Source organism: Oenanthe melanoleuca, chromosome 8 (assembly GCF_029582105.1).
Source record: "Oenanthe melanoleuca isolate GR-GAL-2019-014 chromosome 8, OMel1.0, whole genome shotgun sequence".
NCBI classification, from domain to species: Eukaryota; Metazoa; Chordata; class Aves; order Passeriformes; family Muscicapidae; genus Oenanthe; species Oenanthe melanoleuca.
The window spans coordinates 28458722-28483446 of NC_079342.1; the positions used below are offsets into that span (position 1 = coordinate 28458722).

A 24725-nucleotide genomic window follows, 5' to 3' on the forward strand; every position below is an offset into this window, starting at 1 on the left:
GATGAGATCGAAAATGTACAGGAGAAGCCAAAATAATTTCACTAGCTGGGAATGCTCCAGGCAGCCCTGCCTGCTCAGGAGCACTGCTGGCCTTCATGCCTATGCCCTCCCCATCCCCAGGCTAATGTCTGCCTGGGAAGCCCAGAGGATGGCTTTGACTTCACATTTCCTCCTGGTGTGTTTAACTGCCTGATTTTTTTTCCTTTAGAACTGGGAGAAACAGAGGAGAGGTGGGCAAAGGAAGACAGATGTGTGGAAAATAGAAGTCTAGGTGACAGATTGAGGGCTGCTATAACCACAATAGCCAGCCTGATGGATTGATAGATTAGACAGGGAATATAAATAGTAAGTATGGTTTATCTATCCCTGTTTTATTTTCTTCTTGTCTGTCTCTTTATCTCTCCTGGTATTATTTTCCTCACGCTTATCTCTTTATCTGCCCAGCCCAAGGATGGGGGAGAGGCGGGTGACAGAAGCAGGATGGATGAGTTTGGGTTTTTACTGCCTTTGCAGCAGACAAGTTTTGCCAGCTGTGGAGGATTAGAAAGCAGGCTCAGATCTGCACACTGATACACCCCTCTCCTTACCCCTGCACCATCCCCTCTGTTGGCCCTCCCTTTGGGATACTGCAGTCAGAGGGTAGGCTCTTTCCTCTCCCTGGCTCATCCCTGGCCAAGGAATGAGGGCAGCCACTGGACCAGTGAGCTCTGCTTGTCTGGGTACCCGGCACTCCCATCTGACAGCCGGGCAGCTCCACTGCTTGATATTCCAGTCAGGCACAGAGTACAGCAGTGGCAGCACCACCAGGAAGAAGGGAGGGAGGGGAGCCATACAGCACAGGAAAAGCCAGGGCTAGGGATGACAGTAACTGTTCTGTTTTTTGGTTTTTTGTTTTGTTTTTTTTTTTTTTTTTTAATCTCAGTTGGTTTTGGTTGCTCTTTTGCTCAAAAAAGGCATTTTTTAAAAAATATATTAAACAGATACATTTTACTAAGATGCCTCTTGGCTGGAGCCACTGACAAGAAATGACACTCTCCAAATGAAAAGGCTTAAAAAAAATGGTCCCAAATAAATAAATACATAAATAAAACATTTTCTTTTTCTTTCTTTTGCATTAGGGGATTTTTGTTGTTTTCTTTGTTTTGTTATGTAGGGAATCATGGCCCAGAGGTCTCTGTCGGTGTCTGTGATGGCAGCATCCCTGGCTCAGGTGCCAGGTCCTTCCCAGGCAAGGGGTGATACAGTGCCTCAGCACTGCAGCAGACACAAGGTGCTCGTGGAGAGGCCCCAGGGGAAACCTGCTGGGTCTCCAGGGCCTTGCTGTGGACCCCCACCAGCACCGTGTGCAAGGAGACAGCTGCAGGATGGATCATGGGGGATGCAAAGGCAAAGGTGCAGTAGAAACCTCTTAAAAAGACTACAAAAGTTGGGGTGGCGAGGAGGCTGCCACTGTGGGATCCTTACGGTAGGTTAAGCACCTGCTCTGGCAGGACCAGCAGCTGCCTCTGGCCAAGTCACAACCCCCTGGGCCATTGGCACACCTCCCCAGCCACCTCCGTGGTGGCCACAGTGGCACTGTCCCTGCACTCAGAGCCAGTCTGCACTGCATGAGCCATCCCTCCTCCTCAGTCCCACTGGCATCCTCCATCCACTTGAGCCCTGTGTCTCTTTGGCCAGTTGCTGGGTGTACCATGGAAGCACGCAGTTGGCACTAAGGTAAGGCCTTGAGTTAGACTTTTAGGGTGGTTATTTCTCTCTCTTCCCCAGGAAGTCTTTCCCCCCAGCCCCCGGCACCGCAGTCTGAGCTCCCAGCCGTTAGCTGCACAGCTTGCCCGTCTCCGGCTCCAGCGCGTTGGGCAGCTTGGCGTTGAAGGCTCTCAGAGAGGACTGGATCCTCGCCACCTCGTTGTTGGCCAGCTTGAGCCGGTGCCGGAGCAAGCAAGTGAAGAGGTCGAGGCGGATTTTGCCAGGGGGTGAGAGCCTGTTCACCCGGTCCCTGATCTCCAGCAGCTGGAGCATGGCTGAGTCCTGGGAGCCCTGGGTGTAGGGGTAGTCCAGCTGGAGGATCAGGTCACGGATAGCATCCGGCTCAAAGGGCAGGCTGTAGCCAAAGACTTGCAAGCTGTTGATTTTCATGTACCCCAGGTTCTTGGAGGGATCTGACATCTCCAAGGGTTCATAGTAGATTGTCTCATTGGAGCTGTCATCCAGAGACTTGATGCGGCTCCGCAAGTAGACGTGGACCGTTTCAAAGAAGGTCTTCCACTTGTTGCCCAAGGTGATTGTCCAGTTTTGGCACTGGGCAGAGGCATCCACGGTAGTCCTTTCCCAGTCTGGGAAGCTGCCCTCATTGACAGGCATGAACCAGCTCTCTGAGTGGCTTCCCCCAAAGGGGTTGACATAGATGGCCATGACGGGCTCCAGGGTGCTGTTCTTGGTGAGGCAGATCTGCAGAGAGAGGGCCAACATGACGTGAACCAGCCCAGGCTTGTACTTGTTGCTCTTCAGGGTCAAGAGCATGCGCTTCCTCCAGGAGGGGTCAAACCAGCTCCCCAGGCGCATGTCGTTGCTGATGAAGATGGAGTGCACCTCGATGCGGCTGTCCCGTTTCTGCAGGAGGTACTTGAGTTCCAGGTCCTGCAGGTCGGTCTCCAGCCCCAGGTAGTGCTCCAGGGAGTCGGCCACCTCAGGGCGGCAGAAGCCCTGGGTGAGCACATAGCCGTGGTTGCAGATCCCGCAGCGGGTGCTGTTGTCCTGGTCACAGCTGGCACAGGCTGGCCCCTCGCCCAAGGCACACGGTATAGACCCCTGGCAGGAGGGCTGCTCGGAGGGACAGGTACAGCTGTGGCTTTCTTCCAGGAAGGTCCCAGGCACTGTGGTCTCGCTGCAGTACAGGAGTGACTGTGCGCGGCTCCACCAGTAAGGGAGGGACCTGTGCAAAGGAAACACAGAAGAGAAGCTTAGATGGCATCTTCTGGGATATGACTGACTTTCCCTAAGGATGGAAGAACTGCCTACCTTGTGTTTGTTTTCTTCTCTGATGGTTGCCCCCCCATAAACCAAGCCTCATTTTTCACCTTCAAGTTTGGACCTATCTCTCAGGGCCACATTCCAAGCTGGTACAGCCACTCCTGCTGCCTGCTCACCCCCAGGTGTCCCTCCTAGGTAGGAGCTTCTCCAGTCACAGCCAAAAGGAAGTAGCCCCTGGCTCTGATCTACCCTTGGGGCACAGGGAAGTGTCCCCAGCAAGGGATGCCATGGCACCCTACCTCTCCTTTGGCAGCTTGAAGCGAGGTTGGCGGTGGCAGCGTTTGCTGAGGTTGAAGAGCCGCCGGATGAGTCGGTAGGTTTTCCTGGAGAGCAGCTTCAGGCTGGTGCCCAACTGTTGGTAGCGATGCTGGACATCCAGATCCATGGTCCAGAAGTGGGAGATGGCTGTCCTGTTCAGGAAACGGTCTGTGGGGAGCCTTTTCACCAGGGCCTGAAACTCCTCTGTGGGGAGAAGGAGACGGTGTCAATGGACCCTGGAGAGCAGGCGGTGAAGGTGGAGCTGAAAGCAACCTCCCTCCACCTGAGGTCTGGAGACCCAGCACAAAGCCTGGGCTGCTGGCAAGGGGAAGGAGATGCTTGGTGGTGTTGCCCCAGCCTCACCTGACTCCTCGAACTGGCTATGGTGGCTCTCCCAGGCTCGCCCCAGCTGGGCCAGGCTGCTCTCCAGCGCCTGGATGTCGGCCTCGGGGCAGTTGCAGCGGGGGAAGGCGAGCTGGCACTGGCAGCGGCAGTCGCTCCTGCGGCACACCAGCTCCCCGGCAGAGCCGCAGGCAATGTAGCTGAGAGCGGCCGCCACGAACCTCTCCCGCAGGTAGGAGGGAAGCACTGTCTGCAGCCCTGCAACAGGGAGCAGCCCCGAGAGCACCAGGGCACGCACGGAGCCCCCCAAAGATCATCTGGGCGAGGGGGCACAAGCCTGCCCCCTCCCTGGGCTCCCACCCTCACACGATTATCATATCAATTTGCTGTGGAGCCGCTTGTCTGGGCTCTGCATCGATCTTGGCTCCTCTTGGCAGACAAGCAACAACCTCATCCTGCCCAGCGTTCATTATTTTCATCCCCTCTCCTCCCCAGCCCTGAAATTAAAAGCAGCATCTCGTGCCAGCATACTCCCCTGCAACCCCTTGTGCACCACAAGCGTGGCAGCATTTGTCCACCCCCACATCCCCACAAGCCCAATCCTACCTTGGAGCTGCACTTTGTTCTCAGGGCTCTGCACCAGGACAGAGCTCACCGAGTCCAGATTGTCATAGTTGCTGCAGCCGAGTGGCCCTGTCCGTGTTTCTGTCACCTGGGGCAGGGACACACAGGTAGTCAGGGATACAAGAGGGGACAAAGGCTGAGAATGCTGTAGATAATCCCTGACCCCACTGGCCAAACCCCGCTCCCCATAGCAGGGCTATGGCCAAAGAGGAGAACTAATTATCTGCTAATTAGCTCATTGACAGGCGGCAGCCCTGCCTGCAGCCCGCTGAAAAATGTGCCTTTATTAGCGTGCCCAATTTCCCATAAATAATGGGAAGTGTTCACTCTCCCTGCTCTCTCCTCTCCAGGTGAGGCTGTTTGAGGTCTGGCCAGCTCCGAGGGGCCGCTGGTGAGGCCGGGGCTGCCGTGTCCAGCGCCGGCCCCTCCCTTGGCCCCTGCCCACCTTGATGGCAGCCGTGGCGATCTGGATGTGGTGCAGCCGGCGCAGGGTGCTCTCCCGGTCGATGAAGTAGGAGGCTGCCAGCTGGTGCAGCGTCTCCAGCGAGACCCCCGAGCTGTTCCCAGCTCCCCCCGCAGGCTCTGCCCTCCGGCTCAGCTTGCGCTTGTCCACAAAAATGGTCAGGGACTCCTCTCCTGGGAACACACAATACCTTGGGAAGGCTGCTGGGCTCCCCCCGCTCCCTTTCTTGGCCGTGTTTCTCCTGTAGTGCTCCTTTTCCCACTCTCCCTCTCTGCACAGTCCTTGTGCGAGGGGGTGAGCAGGAGCGGGCACCCCAGCACTCACCTCCCAGCGTGGCGGCCAGCAGGAAGTGTGTCCCATACTTCTTGATGAGGCTGTCAGTGATCTGCTGGGGGCTGGGCCGACGCCCCAGCAGTCGGATGTTGCGGATGAATTCAGGGGCCAGGGGAAGCGGAAGGCTGAAGAAATCTTTCCTCTCCAAGGCCAAATTATTCACCTTCCAACGAGCAAACTCTCTGTGGGAGGAGAGCAGCAGTGGGGAGAGGGCGTGAAGTGGGTCTGGACATTGCACAAGCATGTTCTCCTTCCTTCTGTCCCTGAAGGGACAGCTCAGGACAGGTGGAAAACTGCTGTTAGAATCATCCTGACCTTCCCATCGTAAGTGAAGGACCTGATGCACGCACTTGCCAGCTATGGATCCAGCCAGGACAAAAGCACCGTTCCTCCCTAAGCCATTGATGGTGATAAAGAGCTACAAGCAGCGGAGATGCCTGATATTGATTAATCCAGCACCTCCGGAAGGCATTAATCACAGCCCAGGGCAGGGCTAGACCCTTCTCCAGCCCACTGGGCTGGTTGGATCTCATCCCTCCTCCAGCCTGATGCCTATGGATCCAAGTGAAAATCCAACATCTGGGGGTATCGTGGTTTTAAATACCAGCATTTCGTGGGAAGCTGGAGGTATTGGGATGTTGTGGGGTTGGTGGTGGGTCCCCTCAGAACCCCAGATGCTGTGAATGTGCCCCCCTAGCCTTGCCCAGCCCTAGGGAGCAGCCACCCTGTCTGTCACTGCCTCCAAAACCCCATGGCCTTGTAAACAACCGGCAGCAAATTTCAGCCTAATCTTTGGCATTTTGCTCTAATTAAAACCACGCGATGCCTTTCAGACAGTTTTACCAGGGCTGAATGGGAAAAGAGTGAGAGGGAGGAGGAGTGAGGGGTGGATGGGTGCAAAGCAGCAGCTGCTGGGCTTGGCAGATGACAGGCTGTCTCCCACCATGACTTTTGGGCCCAGAAGATAGGATGCAGGGGCCAAGTAGCAGAGTTGAGGACAAGATAGGGGGGATGCTGCCTCTGCCCTTGGACACACACTCCCTTGGGGCAGGGGTGCCAATTTCCCCTCCCTCCATCCCAGAGGCAAAGCAAGCTCTGAAGGCTGACAGCAGGTTCTCTGCCTCCAGGGAGGTGTGAGCCAGCTGATATCCCTCTGGCTGCTCCTTTCTGTCCCATCACCGTCACCAGCAACATCCCTGGAGGACGCAGGTTCCTTGGCATGGCAGCCTCAGCACAGAGGAAAGAGGAGAGGAACTCCCTGGGGGTGCCAGGCTGCATAACAAGGCTGCAATCCCGGCACCCACGTCAGCATTCCCAAGAGGCCATGGCCAGGCTTTGCTTCACTGCTGGAAGCCCCCAGGGCTCAGCTCCAGTGGGGAGTGGAAGGGAAAAGGCTCATTAGCCAGAGGTGACAGCCCCAGTTAGGTCCAGGAGGCTGTGGAATGGAGTGGGTTTCCCACAGAGGCTGTCATGGAGTGGCCCTTTGCTGTGGTGAATGGACCCCACCACTGCCAAACCTGGTTCTCAGCTGGCAGGAAAACCCCTCCAGCCTCAGCCCCCATGCATATAGCATCCCACTGCAGCAGTCCATGGGCTGATGGGACTGTGAGCATGCGAGGGGGTCAGTCAGGGTGGCTTTCCTCCAGCTCCAGCAGCATCCCAGCCCCAGAGGACTGTCAGTCTAGGCAGTTTCAGTAACTTGGCACAAAGAGACATCTTTGTGCATGGAAAAAGGACAAAAGAGCATCTTTGTCCAAAGGGCCTGGAAGGTGGATACCACATGCACATTGCCCCTTCAGCTGTGCCCAGTTTCCACCTTGTGGCAGAAGATGGGTAGGTAGAGGATGTCCAAATTGCCTGGAGTACACGAGACTCATCCAGCCCAGTGGGTTCTGTGTCACCTGCCATAAGGGCTGATTCCATCTCCACCTGTGCACCAAATCCTACCCAGCTTAGGGCAAATCCTGCCTGAAGCCCAGCCCAGCCTGGCCACACAGCATCCTGGGGGGGCTGCTATCATATTCCCAGGAAAAGCAGCATCTCACATGCACCCACCCCGCTGTCTGTCCCAATGGTCAGCCTCCTGCACGCAGGGGTCTGCTCATGTGGATTAAAGAGGGTCTGCCTCCACTTTGGCATGCCCCCACAGTCCCCCAGTTGAGCTGCCCACAGCCTCTCACCTGTAGATCCTGTACCTGGTGGTGAAACCCTGCCGGTAGCGCTCCATGAAGTCCACGTACTCCTGAGCTCGGTAGAAGGGTCCCCGGTCAGTGAGGAGCCAGTCGAGGGGCGCCCGGGCAGAGGCAGAGGAGGATGAGGAGGCAGAGGAGGGGGTCGCGGGGGCGGCATGGCCCTGGGGCACAGCGCTGCCCGCCCCACCAGCCACTGCCCAGCGGCAGCAGGCGCTCAGGGCCAGCAGGGCCAGCGGCCACGGCAGCATCCGTGGGGGCCCGTCAGCACGCGGGAGGTCCTGCCGCCCCATCCTGCTGCTGCCCGGCCGCCTTCTTCATTCTCTCACCCCAGGGCGATGCTCCGGGACAGCCCCGACCTGCAATGCCAAGCGGGGAAGCCGTGAGGACAGCGGCATAGATATGAACCAGGAGCAACCCCAGCTCTGGAATGCTTGCTGGGATGCTGACAGAGGGAAAGCTGCGCTCCAGGGAGAGCCATGCACCAGGCATGGCGCAGGAAAGAAGAGTTTATGGGGTTGGGGGTGCTGGGTGCTGCTGAAGTTAAATGAAACCCTGGCTGGTGGGTGTTTGAAGAATTTCTGGCTTTTTCTCTATGTTTTTCTCTGCCATACATCAGTCTGTCAAGCTGAGATTGCTGCTGTGGGGTGCCCGTGTGGGGGGGCTGCCCCCACCTTGTATTGTGGGGATGCATGGCACAAGCATGTGCAGCTCATTTCAGGTGGAGCTAAAAATAATAATCATGGGGAACTGGGAAAATGAGCATCTCCAGGTATGGACTGGATCATGTGTGGTTGATGTTAGACTGCTCTTTGTGTCCTGCTAGTAGATGGATGAATGGATGGATGGATGGATGAATGGATGGATGGATGGATGGATGGATGTCCACTCCAAGGTTGGCTAGGCTGATGGAAGTAGTGTTTTGAGTGCAAAGTAAAGATGGAGCTCTTCTGGCAACAGCACAAGGGCAGAGCCTGAATTTGCCAGTAAAAGTGGGAGATGGGGAGCTGCACAAGGTCTGGCCAAAGCCAGGTGTGCTGTGAGGCAAAAACATCTGTTTGCCTCAAAACAGAGATCCCATTGCTGCAGTACTGCCAGGGAAGATGTTTTTTATTCCAGGAAGGCAGCTGAAGTCCAAATGCCCATTCCTGCTAAGCACACACCAGCCCTGCGTTCTCCCAAATAGGACTTTGCTAGATGAATCATCATGCTTTAACATGTAATAATATGTTTTTTTCTATTTTTTTTCTCCCTCTCTTCTATTTTTAAACCCTTAAGAGTGCCCTTTGATTACACTTTCTCAGCTTCTCACTCAGCCCTTGAGGCTAGGGCCCTGTGAATTTTAAACAAAAGCTGAGATTTTCGCATCACCAAGCTGGGGTGCCAGAGCACCACCAGAGCAGTGGGGTGGCAAGAGCACCAGGCAGGGTTGATACTGTTCCCCCACACACTTTTGTTGTGTCACCCTGGTTTCTCCCAGCTTGGCAGACAGCCACATAACAGCCCAGTCACTGCCTCCTGCTCTTGGCACGTGGAGTCCCCCACAGCCACGATGTGACCAAATCCTGGTCCAAAGCTGTCTCATGCTTTGGGGGGGGCAGGGATTGCCAGGCTGGTTTCCTCACTGTGTGCCTCAAGTGTTAGAGGGGGCATCTGTCACCCCCAAAATGTGGCAGGACCCGATGCCAGAGGCTCACAGAGCTGCTTGTGTGCTGCCTGTGTGGGTGACTGCTGAGCAGATGAGGCACTTTGGCTGCCCTGTAATCCTCCCTGCCTGCTTTCCTGCCTGCAACCAAAGCTGGGCCGAGGGGAAGCAGGCAGATGGGATGCAGAGTCTGCCTGAAGCAAATCTGCACCTTGCTCCCCTTGCAAGGAATATCTGCTGGTTCAATTAAAAATTTATGTGGCCTGGGAAGCAAACGGATCCTCAAAGCTTAAGATTAAACCACCCCCAGGTCCATGCTGCCTGCAGCCATGGGCTCTGCTGCTGTGCTGACCCAGGACCAGCTGCCATGTCCAGGAGAGAATGGTGAGAGCCAGGATCTGGCAGCAAACCTCAGGGGTGGTTTAGATACTGACCACAGACTAAACCCTTGGTGATTTGATCCCTTTCCCGCACAACAAGAAGGAAAGCAGCACTCTGGATCTCAGCTGAGAAGCCAAGGGAGGGTACAGCATCCCTGAACAGCATCCTTCTAAACCCTGCCTATAGAAGCACGCTGCTTGTAGCATTAAATATGGCTGTGACAGCAAAACACGTTGTTTAAATATCTGGTGCACTGGGACTCTGCCTGTTGCCTCACAAACGGGCTTGGCACATCCTGTCACCTCGTCCCCTGTCATCATCCATGGGTTTTAAGTGGCTCCTGACCCACCTCCAGATGAGGTGGCGCTGGGCAGGGACTGCTCCCTGGCTGTGTCCCACTCTCCCCCCTCCACATATCTGTAACAGCCTGGGTCTTACAGGGGGATTTTAAGTGGTTAAAGGACATGCTTTTCCACAAGTGCCATGGGACATTGGCCTCATCCATCACCACTTCACACCACCACAGACTGGGGACAGTAGGGATGGTTCTGCACCAGTCACTTCACCATCCTCCCTGAGGCCTTCCTGGTGCAAATCAGAAAGACACAGGAGTATCCTTCCTTTGATTCAAAGCACACAAGGGATTTTTTTGGGGTGGGACACACCAGGTAGACCATTGTCTTTTCCATCAAACCATCCTAGAGGTTAAATGCTTCCCACCAGCACTAACCAGCCCCTTGCCATTACCACCCTGGGGGGCACTTCCATGTGACTTTGCCAAGAGAGGCTTCCCATGCTTTCCTTCCCCTCCAAATCCCCTTCTCCCACCATAGCTAAGGCAGCAAACATCTGGCTCACCATCATGAGGACAGATATTATGGATCGACCCACTTTGGGCCACCTTCTCCCTTAGGCTGTAGTCCCTAGACCAGCTAGAAACCATTTAGGCCTGCTCTGATGGCTTCCCTGGGGAGCTCATTCTGAGGTCTGAGGCTAAGCATGGCATGTTTCCCTGTGGCTACTTTGTGTTTTACTACAGAGCAATAAAAATACGATTTGGTGTTTCCAGCACTTGGGCAGGGCAAACTGGTGCAAAACCAGTGAAGATTCCCTCCTGGTATGAAGCAAAGTTTCCAGCCTTGCTGAGTGAGCTTGTATTCACACATCCATCTTACCTACCCCACGTGTGCCGGCTCCTCCGAGGGCAGGTCCTGCCTGGGGACGCCTGCTGACGCACACCAGCATCCTTGCCAACAGGAACTGGAAGTCCCAAGTCGGGCAGCAACGGGCAAGGAGGGCCTGTGTGGGGGCTGCACTGAGCTAAGCAGCAACTTATCCCCATGGAGCAGCTTTCCTGCATCATTGTCAGCTGGGATAATTTATTTCCTCCTATCGATCAGGAGTTATAGAAAATAAATATGTGCAGATATTGCCACAGCTCTGTATAGTCCTCAATCCTTACAGCTGAAGGGAACTGGCTCTGATTTGAGGGGAAGGCAGGCTGCACTGCTGCTCTGTGGGGCTGGGGCGAGGCTTTTTGGGGTGCACCTCCACATGCTCACACCAGGATCCTCCTGGGATGCTGGGGAGTAAAGTTCTTTAGAAGCAAGTAACCCCCTTGACCTTACTACTAGAGCTGGAAATAACTTGCTAACCACTTTTCCTTGATCCAAAAAAATGAAGATTTGATGAGAAGCATCTGACAACTCTTTCTTCTTCCTTTTGATTTAGAGTTTCACATCACAAAAGTTGGAAAACTTCCAGTTATTTTTTTTCTCCTCTTTCCCCTTCTATAAAAACCCCGAAGCAATGGAAGAAGAGTGCCAAAGCAAATATTCTTGGCAAATTTTTCTAGGACCACAACCTCTTCCAGGGCCAGGTCCCCTTGAGCTTCTTGCAGCCCACTGTGTCCCTGCTGCCTGCAGCAAAACACCCATATGTTGCTGTGATGGCTCATGCATGGCCCATACTGTCACTTGTCATGAGCTACATCTTAAAAAGAGCTTGTGGCAATTTCCAGAGGCACCCCTCACCCTGGGGATGGCAGTGGGGTCACTTCTGTGGTGGTGTCTTCATCCAAAATGGGGATCAACTGAGAGGCCCAAGGAGGGATGTGACATGGGGGTGCTCCGGTGGACTGCATAAGCATCCCTCTACTGCCCTTAGAGCTGACAGTGACAGCAGCAACATCCTCAGCGTAACACTGGAGTAATGACGAGGTCCTGCTTGCTTCCATGCCGACAGCACCTCCAGAGCCACGTGCTCCACTACTAATCAGGCTGAGTTCAATAATAAGACGTTAGCTAATTGTTAGGGACATTAACATTGATTTGTGCCCTTTCATGCTGCAGGAGCAGACCTCGAGATACAGAAACTGGGAAGCATGCACTGGGGAGAGGGGCAGTGGTATTTGCCAGGTGCCGTTGGGAAGATTCCAGAACTACCAAATTCCAGATTCCAGAACTATCTCTGTACACACCGAGCTGAAGCCCAGAGCCAAAGCAAACCCCACTGCCTATGGCAGGTACATGACTCCAGTTGGTGGCAGAGCTGTGGGATGTGCCCAGTCACAGGAGCTGGTCCCTGGGGAACAGTAGGAGTAAGGGTGCATCTGTGCAGGAGCAATGGAGAGGGATCTCAATTTCCCTGCGGATGTCTTTTAGTAGGAGTGAACATCAAACCTAGTGACTGAGTCACCTTCTCATTAAACATGGAAAAGCTTTATCAAATTAAGGCCATTTAAAAGAGGCTGGGCAAAGGCTAAGTGCAGTTTAACGTCTGAAGTGGATTGACTCAGCTGAGCCATGTCTATCTATGAATTCACGCAGGTGCCCAGGCCGCCTCTTACTCTGCCGCTTGCACACCTCGGGACAGACATTCCCAAAAGGCTCAATTTTTGCAGGATGCTCCCATTGCTCCCGAGTCACCAGTCTCACCTGGGGTTTCACAGAACCTACCTTCCCTACAGCCAGCCCTGCCTATGCTGCCTCCTCTGTCCCCTGCCCAGCTCGATTGTGGCTTGTGAAGAGCTGCATCGCCGGGCTCGTATCCACACACTCCCAAGGAAGCGCCAGGGCCCCATTGATCTGCCGGAGTAATTAAGAGAGTGAAGCAGGCACCGCCGGAGCGACAGCAGTGCGGTAATCACTGGCAAAGTGGGCACGGCAGGGTGCTGGCAGCCACCTGGCAGCCGGCCTCGGAGACACGGCTCCAGGCGGTCAGCATGGGGACAGCCACCTCGGAGTCTCCCGTCCTGCTGGAGCCGCGGTGCTGAGAATCACAACCGTGGCTGTGAACAGATTGTCACTGGGCTCCCGCAAGCCACCCTCTGTAGCCTGTTCAGTCACTATAGCCGAGGGACTCTAAGTCACTGTGCTCCTCTCAGCTCGTGAGACTTGTTAGAAAACCTGTAGGACTCAATGACTTGGGTTCCTTTTATTAGCTTTTCTTCACATCCTCAAGAGCGAGACACTTGAAGATGAGAGTAATGGAAAATAGCAGAAAATCCCAGGACTCAGGGATCCAAGGATTTGCATAAGACATCAAATGAGTCGAAGCCTGGGCCGCTGTCAGGGAAGATGGCAGCTGCATGCAGCAAGTTGCACCAGTACCATGTGTTCTGCCCTCTGGCTTTGCACACCCGAGACTTTCACACCTACAGGCAAAAAGCCTCTTAAATAAAGCAAATGTGCCAAATACAATCTCCTCCCCCAGAACAGTGATGGCAACAGCAGCTCCAGCTTCCCCACCTTGTGCTGAGCTCTCAGACCAAAGAATCCCTGCAGATGGACCTTTGGGACCAGGGGAGAGCATCCCTGCACACAAAGGGATGGGGAAAAAGAGCAACCCTGCGCACAAGGGGCCAGGGAAAGAGTGCAGCCCTGCAGCCTCATCCCCAGGGAGGATGGCTCCTTCCCGCTAACAGATCCTGCATGCCCAGTACCATCCTCAAGCAGGGGCTGGGGGCAATGCAAGATGAAGAGCACAGCTTCCCTTCCCTGCCTTGTCTTCTTCACAAGTGACAAGTGTCACAGATGGGCAGTGATGCACAATTGTAGCTCAACCTTAGCGGTGCAGGATAAATAAGGTGCTGTGGCTGGTGTTGGGCAGAGAGAGGGAGCCCTCCTCTGGGATGTCAGAGTGGGGCCACTCCCCTTTCCATCACCCCGCTGCTCCCCGGGTCTCCAAACTGTCACTGAACGGCCACCAAAGACAGCTCCGCTTCGGAAAAAGTGCAGGGGCCTCCTTGCAACATCTCCGAGGCTGGCAGGGACCCTCCTGGCTGCTGACAGAGAGGGGACACTGACATCTGCCGGCAGGTCCCACTCAGCCCCGCAGCGCCCAGCTCAGAGTGCTCGGCCCCGGGAGCACAGCGGCGGCACTCCGGGACCCGCCACCGCCACTCGGGGCAGCGACACGCGGGTCCCCTGCGGGGTCACGGCAGGTGGGCATCGCTGCGCCGACAGCTGATGCTCTCCAGCGCTTTAAAGACACACAGTTTTGTTTCATACGGGAAAGATGAGTGTTTAGGGGAAGGGAAAGGAACCTGGCAGAGGGGACTCCCGGCTGCCGGAGCTGCTCGTCCTGTGCCGGGCAGGCGAGCAAACATCTCCTGACGGGTCCCGAACCCACTGCTCGGCCCGATGCTCCGGGTGGTGGGGCGGGACCCTGCGGTGGGGGAATGATTCCCCCACAGTCTATTGATTGATCGGTGCCCATTGGAGAAATGTGTGTTTTAACATTTGCGGGGGCATCTCCCGCGGTCCCTGCGGGCGCGAGGTGTCTTACACCGCATTCCACACCGAGCAGCGCACTCAGCACACAGCGGCAGGTCCCAGCATCCCGGCCATCCAGTTTATCCCGGCAGCCCGCCGGCACCCGCTCCCACCGGGCCGATCGAGCCGAGGCGGCTCCCGCCCGGGAAGGACTCGGTGCCTTCCGCGACACCCGAGCTCGCCGGGGAGGCTGCGAAGAGAGCCCGGAGCGGGGACACAACTTGACCAAGGTCACCGAGCAAGCCAGCGTTAGTACCCGGGATCTCCGCCCTTACGGGGCCGCCGCTCGCCCCGCTCCACTCCTTCCCCACCCCGCCACCGGCAGGATTCCCAGGCCGGCTCAAACCCCGTCCCCCAAGTCCTCCCCGCGACCCCGCAGACTCACCCCAGGCTCCAAATCAGCGCCGGCGGGGCACCGGCCGCCTCTCCTTGGCGTCCCGCCCCAATCCGCCCCGGCTCAGTGGCCCCGGGCGCTGCCCCGCCGGCCCCGGGCCGCGCCATGTGCGGGCGGGCCCCGGCGGCGCCGCCACCACCATCCCGCGCTCCCTCAGCCCCCGCAGCTCGCCGCCACCGGCCCCGCCGAGCTGCGCGGGGTCGCCGCGCCGCGCCGATAATATATGCAGCTGCCGCAGCCAATCACAACCGCCGCCGGCAGCCCCGAGCGTTCCCATTGGCCGGGCGGGCGGGGCGGGGCGGGGCGCGGGGTCCCGCTCCCGCCTCCCGGGCCGGGGGCAGCGAGCCCGGGAGTCCGCGCTCGGGGAATGGGGACCTTGGACGGGACCCTGGGCATCATCCCGCTCCCGTCCTGGGCAGGCACACCTTCGCTAGGCCTGTTTGGGCCAAGCCCCACCTGCCTGGCGTCGAGCGCTTGCAGGGATCCACACTCACAGGTTCTCTGAGCAACCTCCTGTGCCGGTCATTGCCAGTGACCAGCGGGAAGACGCCGTCAGTGACACCAGATTTACTGTTCTCGGGTGGTTTTTAAAAATGTGTTCTCTTTATCCATCTGTGTTCTTCACACCTCCCACCAAAGCCCTTCCTTGCTCCTCTTCACGCATCGTTAAGCATTCCAGGGGTACTGCTCCCGGGGGTGCATCTCGTTTCCAAAAGGGAGGGTGGAAAGAAGCTTGTTGGAGGTTAATAATGCAATTGCACCTTTTTAAAAAATTATTTTTTCAGAATGAAAAAGCTCCTTTCAATGAGTTTGTGGTAAAAAAAGAACAGTAGAAGGACGTTGCGGAGATCATCCAATGAGATTTCCCTGTGCTCCCCAAAAGGAACACAAAAGGAGGGCCTCATCCTACAAAACACTGCTGCTCATTTGTCCTTATTTTCCCCTGATTTTCCTTCCCCAATTTTCCCCATTTGGTTTTTTTGTTTGTTTGTTTGGGGTATTTTTTTTCTGATTTTTCCTGATTTCTCCTGATCCTGAGCCAGTTGGTGTTGGAGGGAGACAGCACTGCTGAAACACACCCCACTACATCCCCCCTGTTTTAGTTCTGTGCTTCACTTTGGTTGTTGAAAATGGGTAATTTCTGGTAAGCACAGTTCTTCCTGCCCAAAGTCTCATGGAAGTTAAAAATGCAGATCAGGGGAAAAGCACCCACTGCTTGGGGTGTGTGGGGCACAGTGCACCCCTCAATGCCAATCCTGGGGCATGTTAAGCTTCACAGCTGGCAGACATGAGGGAGGAGGAATTCAGGGAAACACTCACAAGGGGAGGTGGAGAGCTCTGCAAAAGAAAAATACAAAAAAATGAAAAGGATCTGCCGTGTGGCATTTTCTTTGAAGGTGCCAGGTGGGATGTCCCCATGAGGAGATGGTGGGAGCTCTGTGATGCTTCCACACCATGTTCCAGAACCGTCTGCAATCAGGAGAGTCCCAGGGGGAAAACCACACCAGCAGACCATGGCCAAGTATTCCTGATGGGACGAGGGCTGGTCATTTTCCCCCATCAGATTTTGGCTGCGGTGGGGACCACACGTGTTTGCAGGAAGGTGTGGCTGTCGACAAGCTTTCAGAACTGCTTTGTGCACACTTAAAGAGGGTAAAAATAAAAAGCATCCCGATCTGGCAAAAAGATCCAGATCCAGCAGGTTTGGGATTGCTCTTACACTCTCTCTCTCTCTATATACACACATACACATGCACATATATATTTTTAATATATATTTATGTATACACACATGCACACATACAGACAATGATATATATTTAATATGGGCTTGGGGGATTTGGAGGTCTGTGACTTCTTCTAGGGCTTTAGGGTCCATAACTTCTTTTGGGACTTATTTTGGAGGTCTGTGGCTTCTGGTGAGGCTTTGGGTTCCATGACATCTCTTGGAGTCTGGAAGTCTGGGATTTGCCCTGGGATTTTTGAAGTCTGGGATTGTGGAGGTGTGGGATTTTGGAGCTCTGTAATTTATCCTGGGCAGGGTGGGTGATACCTGCACGCTGTTCTCAGCGCAGAAGGAGTCCGAGCAGTCCCGCATCCCTCCCGCCGCCGCATCGCTCCGCACTTCTCCCGGTTTCCAGGGATGGGGGGGAAAACGGGGGACGCGGAGGGAGGGAGGGGCGGGGGGCCGGAGGAGCCGAGCCACGCCGCGCCGCGCCGCGCCGCGCCGCGCCGCGCCGAGCCGAGCCGAGCCGAGCCGAGCCGAGCCGAGCCGAGCCGAGCCGAGCCGAGCCGAGCCGAGCCGAGCCGAGCCGAGCCGCGCCTCACGGGGAGGTGCCGGCCCGCGTCCCCGCCCCTCGCCGCCGCCTCCCGCCCGGCGCCGGGAGCGCGGCGCGGGGCTCCAAGATGGCTTTGGCCGGGCTCTGCTCGCTGCTGGCCGGCTGCTGCCTGGCCGCGGGCAGCGGCCCCGCCGAGGCGGCGGCGGAGGCGGCGGCCAAGGAGCTGGAGTGCAAGCTGAAGAGCATCACGGTGTCGGCGCTGCCCTTCCTGCGCGAGAACGACCTCAGCATCATGCACGGCCCCTCGGCCGCCGAGCCCAAGCTGCTCTTCTCGGTCCGCAACGATTTCCCCGGCGAGATGGTGGTGGTGGATGACCTGGAGAACACGGAGCTGCCCTACTTCGTGCTGGGTGAGCCTGCGGGAGCGCGGCGGGGCCCCGAGCATCCCCGGCGGGGCGGCTCCTCCCTGCCGCACAGGCGGGCGGGCTCCCTGCGGCGGCTCGGCCCGGGGCCGGTTCACCCGCTGCAGCATCGCAGCCCCGGGGCCGGTTCACTCACTGCAGCACCGCAGCCCCGGGGCCGGTTCACCCTCTGCAGCATCGCAGCCCCTGGGGCCCTTACCCCGCTTAGCATCACGGCTGGAGATGCTGCAGGCCTGGGTGCTCCTGGGTGCATGCCCACGTTGCCATCCACGGCGCTCGTCCCCGGCTCGATCAATGGCCACCGGCTGGCAGGAGGCCACAGTCTGCTCCCAGCGTGCCTGGCTGGATGTAAAGGTTTCTGCTTTGTCTGCCCCTGAGCAGAGTCACCTTTCCTGCAGCCTGATGGAAAAATACTCCACTGCCAGTATATCCCATCCTGCCTGTGAGTGCTTTCTCCAGTGCATCCGCCCCCAGGTTTTGGGCTCTGGCCTGTTCACATGGTCTGGATGGTTCCTACCTGTTCTTCATCCACTGGGTGAGGCTTATCTACCCTTGTCTCATGGGCTCCTTAAGTTTTCTTCCACCAAAAAAAGCCAACAATTTGCTCTTTTGTTTATGTAGAGTGAGGCCTCCCCCTCTTGTATGCAGGGACCACCGTTCCTCACCACCTGGAACAAGTCACTGAGCTGTTTAATTTCTGGTGACACTGGTGCAGAACATCAGTTCCTTGCCCACACATAAAATCCTGCCCTGGGCAAATGCCACCATCACGTTCCTTAGCCCCACAGTGGCTGTGTCACCTCTTGCAAGCCTTGTCCATCTGTTGCTTCTCCCGCTGCACCTTGGGTGTCCCATGAAGTTTTTTAAATGCCACCCTTGTTTGGATGTTGGCCCAAAAATGAGGTACTGGTATGTTGCTTGATGTGACATTGCCCCACTGTAGCACCCTTGTGTACAGTGGTGACCCCAGACTGGGTTTTTTTCCCAGCAATTTGTCACTTCTGTGGCCTGTGGACTCCTCCATGTGCTAAAACCACCCAGTTCTCGTTGCTGGGGGGGCTTGGGGCAGCACTGGCTGCTGTGTGGGCATCCCCCTTCTCCTGGGAGAAAGGCAGAGGCAGTGTGGGGCTGCTGATGCCATGGGGAGGTGTGTGGGGACAGCCAGGGTGTTGTGCTGGAGTCAGGGGCTGTGTGGGCAGGGGCAGCAGGCTGTACTGTGTCCCTGTCTCCTGGTCCAAGGCCGGTGCTGCGGGATGCTGCAGCGGAGGTCTGGGAGCGTTGCTGTGGCAACAAGGCAGCAGTGCTGCGGATGCAGGGGACGCAGGCATGGCCGCCAGCCCTGGCACCTCGGTGCCCCAAAGGCCACCCTAGCGCTTGTCCCCTGGTCCCCTCGGACCCCGTCCTGCAGAGCCAGACCCCGATTGGCCCCGGGACCTCGGGTGCTGCCAGCAGGGAGCACCTGGGTGGGGATCAGGAGGACATTCCTGAGCATGACCCCAGCCCATACTGTAGAATTTTCCTCAAGGATTTTCAAATCCATGAGGTATCTCAAACTGGGCAGCTCAGGAAAAAAGCTGCCTGCACTGATGATGCCTGGCAGGGGTTTGCTTTTGCCTCCTTCTACTCTCTGCTGCCAGACAAGTACAAGGATGACAAGCCCTGTGCCAATGCACCCTGGTGTCCTGGTGCTGGCCAGCCTCTGTGGGACATTGCTGCTTGGCACATTGATCCCCCAAAACCATGACTGTGCATGGTGCTGTGCCAGCCCCCAGCATGCAGGGGTTTGGGCTGTGGAGACACAGAGGTGATCCCAGTTCAAGTCTTCCTGCCTGGAATGCTGGGGCTGGGGCTGGGCTGGCAGGAGGGGGCATCTTGTAGGCCCCTCTTTGCCAGGTGGAGACCTCTGGGAAATGCCATGTTACATCTTCCTCTCTCCTGTGAGACAAGGGCTTGCCTTGAAGCTGACGTGGTCACTTTGCCATCTGTGGGTGTTACTGTTTTAGGCCGCTTTAACATGTGGGAGTGTTGTTTTAAATATTATTGTTGTTGTTATTGTTATTATTATTATTATTATTATTGCTATTATTATTACAACTACTACTGCCACCACTATTAGCCTGGACACTGCTTTTGTATGGCAGAAGCTCTGAAATGCACAGAAGTCTTGCAAAACCCAGACTTGGCAACTCAGAGGCTGCAGCTTCTGGATCTGGAGGTTCCCCAGTCCAAAAAACCCAGGAGCATCAGTGCTGTCACTCCACACTTGCTGGGGACATAGCTATGTCAGGTTGATGCCTGGAGCTGGTCTAAGTGGCTGTTTGTGTTTTCACAAGCCCTTGTGTGGGGAGAGGAGAGTGTATTTGAGCATCTTTCCAGAAATGTGGCTTCACACAGTGCTGCTTGCACGATCCCTGGCAAACATCAGACCCATTAATTGCACCCACCTCGCTGAGTTTGAATGTGTAATAAATACTGCCTTGGAATGGGGGTTTGTGGCTGGTCTGGTTCAGTGTCTCTCAGGGGGAGCTGGGCAGCTGCTTCTTCTGCTCTGGTGGTTTTCTTATCTACGGCTTGTGCACAGGGAAGGGGTTCTCAAGGGAAGGCGAGCTACTACTCTGGCCAGCAGGCTTGGACCAGACCCAGGTGCTGCCCCTGATCACAAAGGGCCTGGGTTTGGGCTGGGAGCGCCATCAAGTGCTTCACAGAGCCTCATGGCACTGGCACCTTGGCTCTGCCATGTGGACTCTCCATCAGCTCCCTTGGGGGGGTTCTTTCCATGACTGTTTCTACTCAAAGAGGGTGTGAACATGCAGGTAGGTGGCTACAGTGGGGGATGAGTGAGGGGAGAAGCTGGGAAGGGGTCTGGATCAGGGAGCCCAAGGATGGTGGGCTATCATCTGCCTCCGGTCCTGGTGTCCCCCTCAAATTCCTCCTAAATAATTCAAAGGCCTTTGAACTTGCTGGTTTTCATGAACACTAGTATGTGTGGTTCCCCTGCCTTGGTGACACCTCCCTGCCACAGTGGCCAAATGAGGCATCCCACTGATGGATGCCTGGGTTTTTCTCCCAACTGAAGATGTACTGGGGTCTTCGGAGAACCACGTATGCTGCTTGTTAAAGCTGAAGTGCTGGGGGGAGTTGTTGAACTGGGCATGCCAAGATTGGCTGTGACTCCTGACCCCTGAAAACCCCTGATGGTAACATAAATTAATGATGAGCTCTATATTTATCTTTACACAAGAAGCTGAGGCAGCACTTGCTGCCTGCTTTCCATGCACCTTTCCTGCGTCTTACCTTCCCTGCTGTGTCCATCCTGGTGCCAGAGTGAGTGTGTTGGTGCTCAGATCTCCTGAACGTGGGGACCTGGGACCTGGTGTCTGCTCCTCTGTTCCTCCAGAAGCAGATGGGCTGTCTGTAGGGTTATGACTTCTGCTCTAGGAGGAGGTGAGATGCTTGGACAAGGCTTTCCCCTACTTTGCAGCTCTTTTTGCTCATGAGTGGAGTGAGTTTTTATTGTGCTGGCTGTCTTCTTGTGCACGTGCTGCCTCACCACCTGTGTTTGCTCAGGGCTCTCACCAATAAACCCCACACTGGTTTATATGTTTACCCCCAAAGGGACTCCAGCACCATCTCTCCATTTTACTGTGGGGTTTTCTCTCACCTCCTTAGTTTTCAGAAAGTGCTGAGGGTGTGGGAGCTAGGATGGGGCCACTTGCTGCACACTGGGCTGCCTGCATTTAAAATCACCTGCCTTCATCCTGCTTTCATCCTGCTTTCAATCAAGCAAACCTTCATTTTAATGGTCGCCTTTCATCTCGTTTTGTGTTTGTTGCATTAGTTGTATTTTTTCCTGAAGGGAGGAAGCGTTTTGCTGGTTGGTGGCCATTAAGAAATGCTAATTTGCAGCTCAATATTCCCTGTCCACTCGCCTTCACACCCCCTTCTCCCTCACTGCTTGGCTCGGCAGCATCCAGCCACATTTGATGTGTCATTAACTGGATTCACACTCCTGCAGGCTGCTAATTTTTTTGGGCCCCATCCTTTGCAGGTTTAAAGAGGCACGAGGGGTATTTATGAGCATTCTGGCTTCCTTTAGCCCCTTGGGCTCAACAGAGATTTGTGATGCAATTAAAAACTGCACCACAGACAGTGTCTTTGACTCGTTCATCTTCTCTGTAATGCAATAAATATTTGAAAGTCTTGAAACACCTTTTTGAGTGTAAAATCGACTGAGAAATGAGAAAGCAGAGCTGACGGGTTGAACTCATGCTTTCTGGGTGCCAGATATTTCAAGATCTTGAAATACTTGAATTTTATTTGCATGCTGGTTTTTTTTTCTCCTGAATGTGGAAAAGCTGAAGGAGATGCTTCTGCCTCTCTAGGTTTCCAGCCCAGTTGGTGTGCTCTGAAATAGGGCAATGCAGCCCCTCATCTCCCAACTTCCCACTCCCCACTGCTCTCCCAGGAGCCTCAGCAGCAGAGGATGGGAGACAGCTCTTAACTTCAATGACTTTAATAGATTATCATAAACTCCAGCCTTAATACAAGCTGTCATGATTTCAAATTATCTTACTTTTAAATTAAATAGATTCCTTTTTAAATACAAAATCAATTCTAATTTTTTAGAGGGGTGAGATTTTTCAAAGGCACTGATGAGCTGGGCATATTTAACCACTCTTGAATATCTCCCCAAAATATCTAATTTTTTTTTTTTTTTTTTTTTTTTTTTTTAAGTCCTAGCTAAGCTGTTGGCTCTACTTCTGGAAGGTCTGGCCCTGACTTCCCTGGGTTAATAACAGGATAGTGGGGGGAAGGGGAGGGTTGCAGAGATGTGAGACAGATCAGGGCAGGATGTGGCTGCTGCTAATCGGGGTGACGGCCAGATGTGGCACCTGTCAGCTCTCATCCTCGTCCCACACATCTCCCTGCTGCTGTGGACTGCTGGAGGTTGTGTCCCCTACCCCCAGCTCGTAAAAGGCCGTGGATGTGGGAAACAGGAACCAAGGGGCTGCAGGGCTGCATTATCCCATACTTTTTTCCAGTTACATGGCAAGTGAGAAGAGTACCTTATTGAGTTTTGTTCCTCTCACCTGAATCTGGTTGCTGGCTGTGGGTCCCAAAGCTGTTGGCACACAGGGCAGCTCTTTAGTCCCAGCTCTTCGTGGTGGGAAGCAGTTCCTGGGGTGCTGAGGTTCCATTCCCTGGCTTGACTTAATCACCACCACTTAATCACCTTCCCATCATATGTCACTATCTCATGAGAGCAGAGCATGGCAGAGAGCTGCAACTCCACCATGGGGCCCACAGTGTGAACCTTGCACCTGGGAAGAGGTGTAATGGTGAAATAATGAAGCAAATATTAAGAAATTCTTAAGTACCTAGAGAATAACCAAGTTAAATTATACCAGGGGAGCTCAATTGCCTTGCTTAGATTGATTGAATTACTAAATGAGCCTGACTAATGGAATGGAGTGGATATATCGGACTTTTACTCAAGATCCTGAAATAATTTCTCTAATAAGATTGTGAGCCATTAATTGAACTTGGCTTTGATCCTGGGCACTGTCACATGCTCTGAAACCCGCCAGTGTGTTCTGTGCACTGACAGGCCCAGTGAGGGGACAGCTGCTGTCATCTCCCTGCTGGGTGGCCTGGAGGGCAGCAGGGGATTTGCCTGGGGACGTCTCAGGAGCTGTGGTGGGGAAGGGGACCCAAAACACCCCATCTCAGCTGCCCTCCTGCCCCTTAGCAACACCCCTCCTGGCAGTGGGCTTCACTGAATTCCTTCCTGCTGCCAGCAGCTGACCACCTGGCTGGGGTCTGAACCCCTGTTCCCATGAATTTGGGATGCACGTCTACTGAAAATCCAGGAGAGCCATGTGTTTGCTACATCCTCCTGGAGTGGTTGCTGCTGGTGGTGGAACATTGTTGTAGCACTCAGAGTGCTGCTGGGTGTCTGGTCTGCTGTGTGAGATATTTGTCCCCAAGGCTTGATGGCTTCCAGAGTTTCCAGCAAAGCAGACAGGGATCTATCAAGGGGACTCGTCCTACCCTGGCCCTGCCCTGGAGCACCTGGTGGGGCAGGACATTCTCATCTAATAGCAGTATCTAATAGCTCATCTAATAATTGGGTGAAAACTGCTGGTGGGACCTCATTCCCTCCTCTTGGCCACCAGCATGACCACATCCCTTTTCCGTCTGGGTCCAGAGCCTGGATTGAGGTGACCTGCACAGAGCCACTGGAGCACCAGGGACATCCCATGCCTGGCAACACCCCCCCTCTTCCAGGCAATGGAGCCCAGCACCAAGTTCAGATATGAGTAGCGACAGCCCTTAAAACCTCGTGGCAGGGTGGAAAATGCTGCAGGAGAGCTGTCAGCATCCCAGGGAGGAGCAGGGAGTCCCCTGTGGCCAAACTGGGGGTGATGGGGGCTCAGGAGGGAGGCACAGTGTGCACATTCCCATCCTCATGGACACCTTGTCCCCATGCTGTGTCCTTTGCAGACCCACTCTTTTGCTGGGCATGGACATTTCAGTGACATGGGGGATATACAGGCCCTCTTGTATATTTTTCTTCCTTAACCAAAGGGGAAAAAAAATAAGAAATAAGGATTTTGTCTCTGGGAACCCGTTGCCACAGCAACCGTGCATCCAGCTGGCTCCAGCGGCAGCAGGGCTGGGAGAGGATCTCACTGACCCAGAAAGCAGTGGGGGAAGTGGGGTGTGGGGCTGCTTGGCCTTTCCAGGGGGATGGCAGGGTCTGGCAGGGTGGGCAGGGAACCAGCACTCAGCCAAGGAGGCTCTGGGTCTCCTGACCCTCTGTTTTATCTCCCTTCCTAAATGTCTCAACTCACATCCAGGCAGGGATGCTCAGGCTTGGTCCTGTTCCTGCCCTGAGATCTGTCCCAGTTTTGGCCACTGGGCTGCCCATGTGGGTACACGTCAAAGATCCCCCCAAAGATTTCTGGTAGGATTTACGCCCCTGGAATTGGTTGGGGTTCCACTGTTGGAGAGGACCCTTGGGCAACCATACTCATGCCCTGATGCCACTATCTCACCTCTGCCCTCCTCTCTATGTGCCAGTGACATTTGCTTCTGGGCTGCATCCTATATTTTATTTTATATTTTATTTTATTTTATTTTATTTTATTTTATTTTATTTTATTTTATTTTATTTTATTTTATTTTATTTTATTTTATTTTATTTTATTTTATTTTATTTTGTGCTCTTCTATGCTATTCTATTTTGTTTCATTCTGTTTAATTTTATATTATGTTTTATTTTTTTCATGGTTGCTTAGCCAGCGAAATGGAGACTGAAATCATCTCACTTGGAGCCTTGCTGCAGAGTGGTCCTTCAAATGAAGGAATTTTTGCCTGGTGGGATTAAGGCAGTGCCTGGATGATGACGGCTCTGTCATTTAAGACTGATTGTCCTTTTATGTCCAAATTGCTGGGCTCCAGCATCTGCAGCTGTGGCTGGTGGCTCGCCCCAAACAGCAGCTGGGGGATTTGCCTAGATAAGGGAAGATTTTTGATTGCCAAGTTCTGGCTATCCCACTCCAGCTTTTTGCTGGGAAATCACCCAGA

At 54.7% G+C, this 24725-nt stretch overlaps 2 protein-coding genes across 4 annotated transcripts in view; one reads left to right on the plus strand and one right to left on the minus strand.

The window, feature by feature from the left end:
* Positions 1 to 968: 968 nt before the first annotated feature.
* BRINP2 (BMP/retinoic acid inducible neural specific 2) lies at positions 969 to 14597 on the minus strand. 2 transcript variants are annotated; one of them, XM_056497687.1, is made up of 8 exons: positions 14426 to 14597; positions 7246 to 7598; positions 5042 to 5232; positions 4700 to 4890; positions 4237 to 4342; positions 3652 to 3888; positions 3270 to 3492; positions 969 to 2932 (listed from the first exon to the last, which is right to left on the minus strand). In XM_056497687.1, the coding sequence occupies exons 2-8, from the start codon at positions 7530 to 7532 to the stop codon at positions 1816 to 1818; spliced, it is 2352 nt and encodes a 783-aa protein (XP_056353662.1). In that variant the 5' UTR covers positions 7533 to 7598; positions 14426 to 14597; the 3' UTR covers positions 969 to 1815. The 2 variants fall into 2 exon arrangements, with proteins under 2 accessions (XP_056353662.1, XP_056353661.1); XM_056497686.1 differs by having other exon boundaries at positions 7231 to 7598.
* Positions 14598 to 16805: 2208 nt separating this feature from the next.
* The window catches only part of ASTN1 (astrotactin 1), a 58009-nt gene continuing 50089 nt past the window's right edge, over positions 16806 to 24725 (plus strand). The window contains exon 1 of one of the 2 annotated variants that reach the window (XM_056497684.1): positions 16806 to 17123. In XM_056497684.1, coding sequence (XP_056353659.1) covers positions 16841 to 17123 — 283 coding nt within the window. In that variant the 5' untranslated portion in view covers positions 16806 to 16840. The remainder of the gene's footprint in view (positions 17124 to 24725) is intronic. The other variant, XM_056497685.1, reaches the window with a different exon arrangement.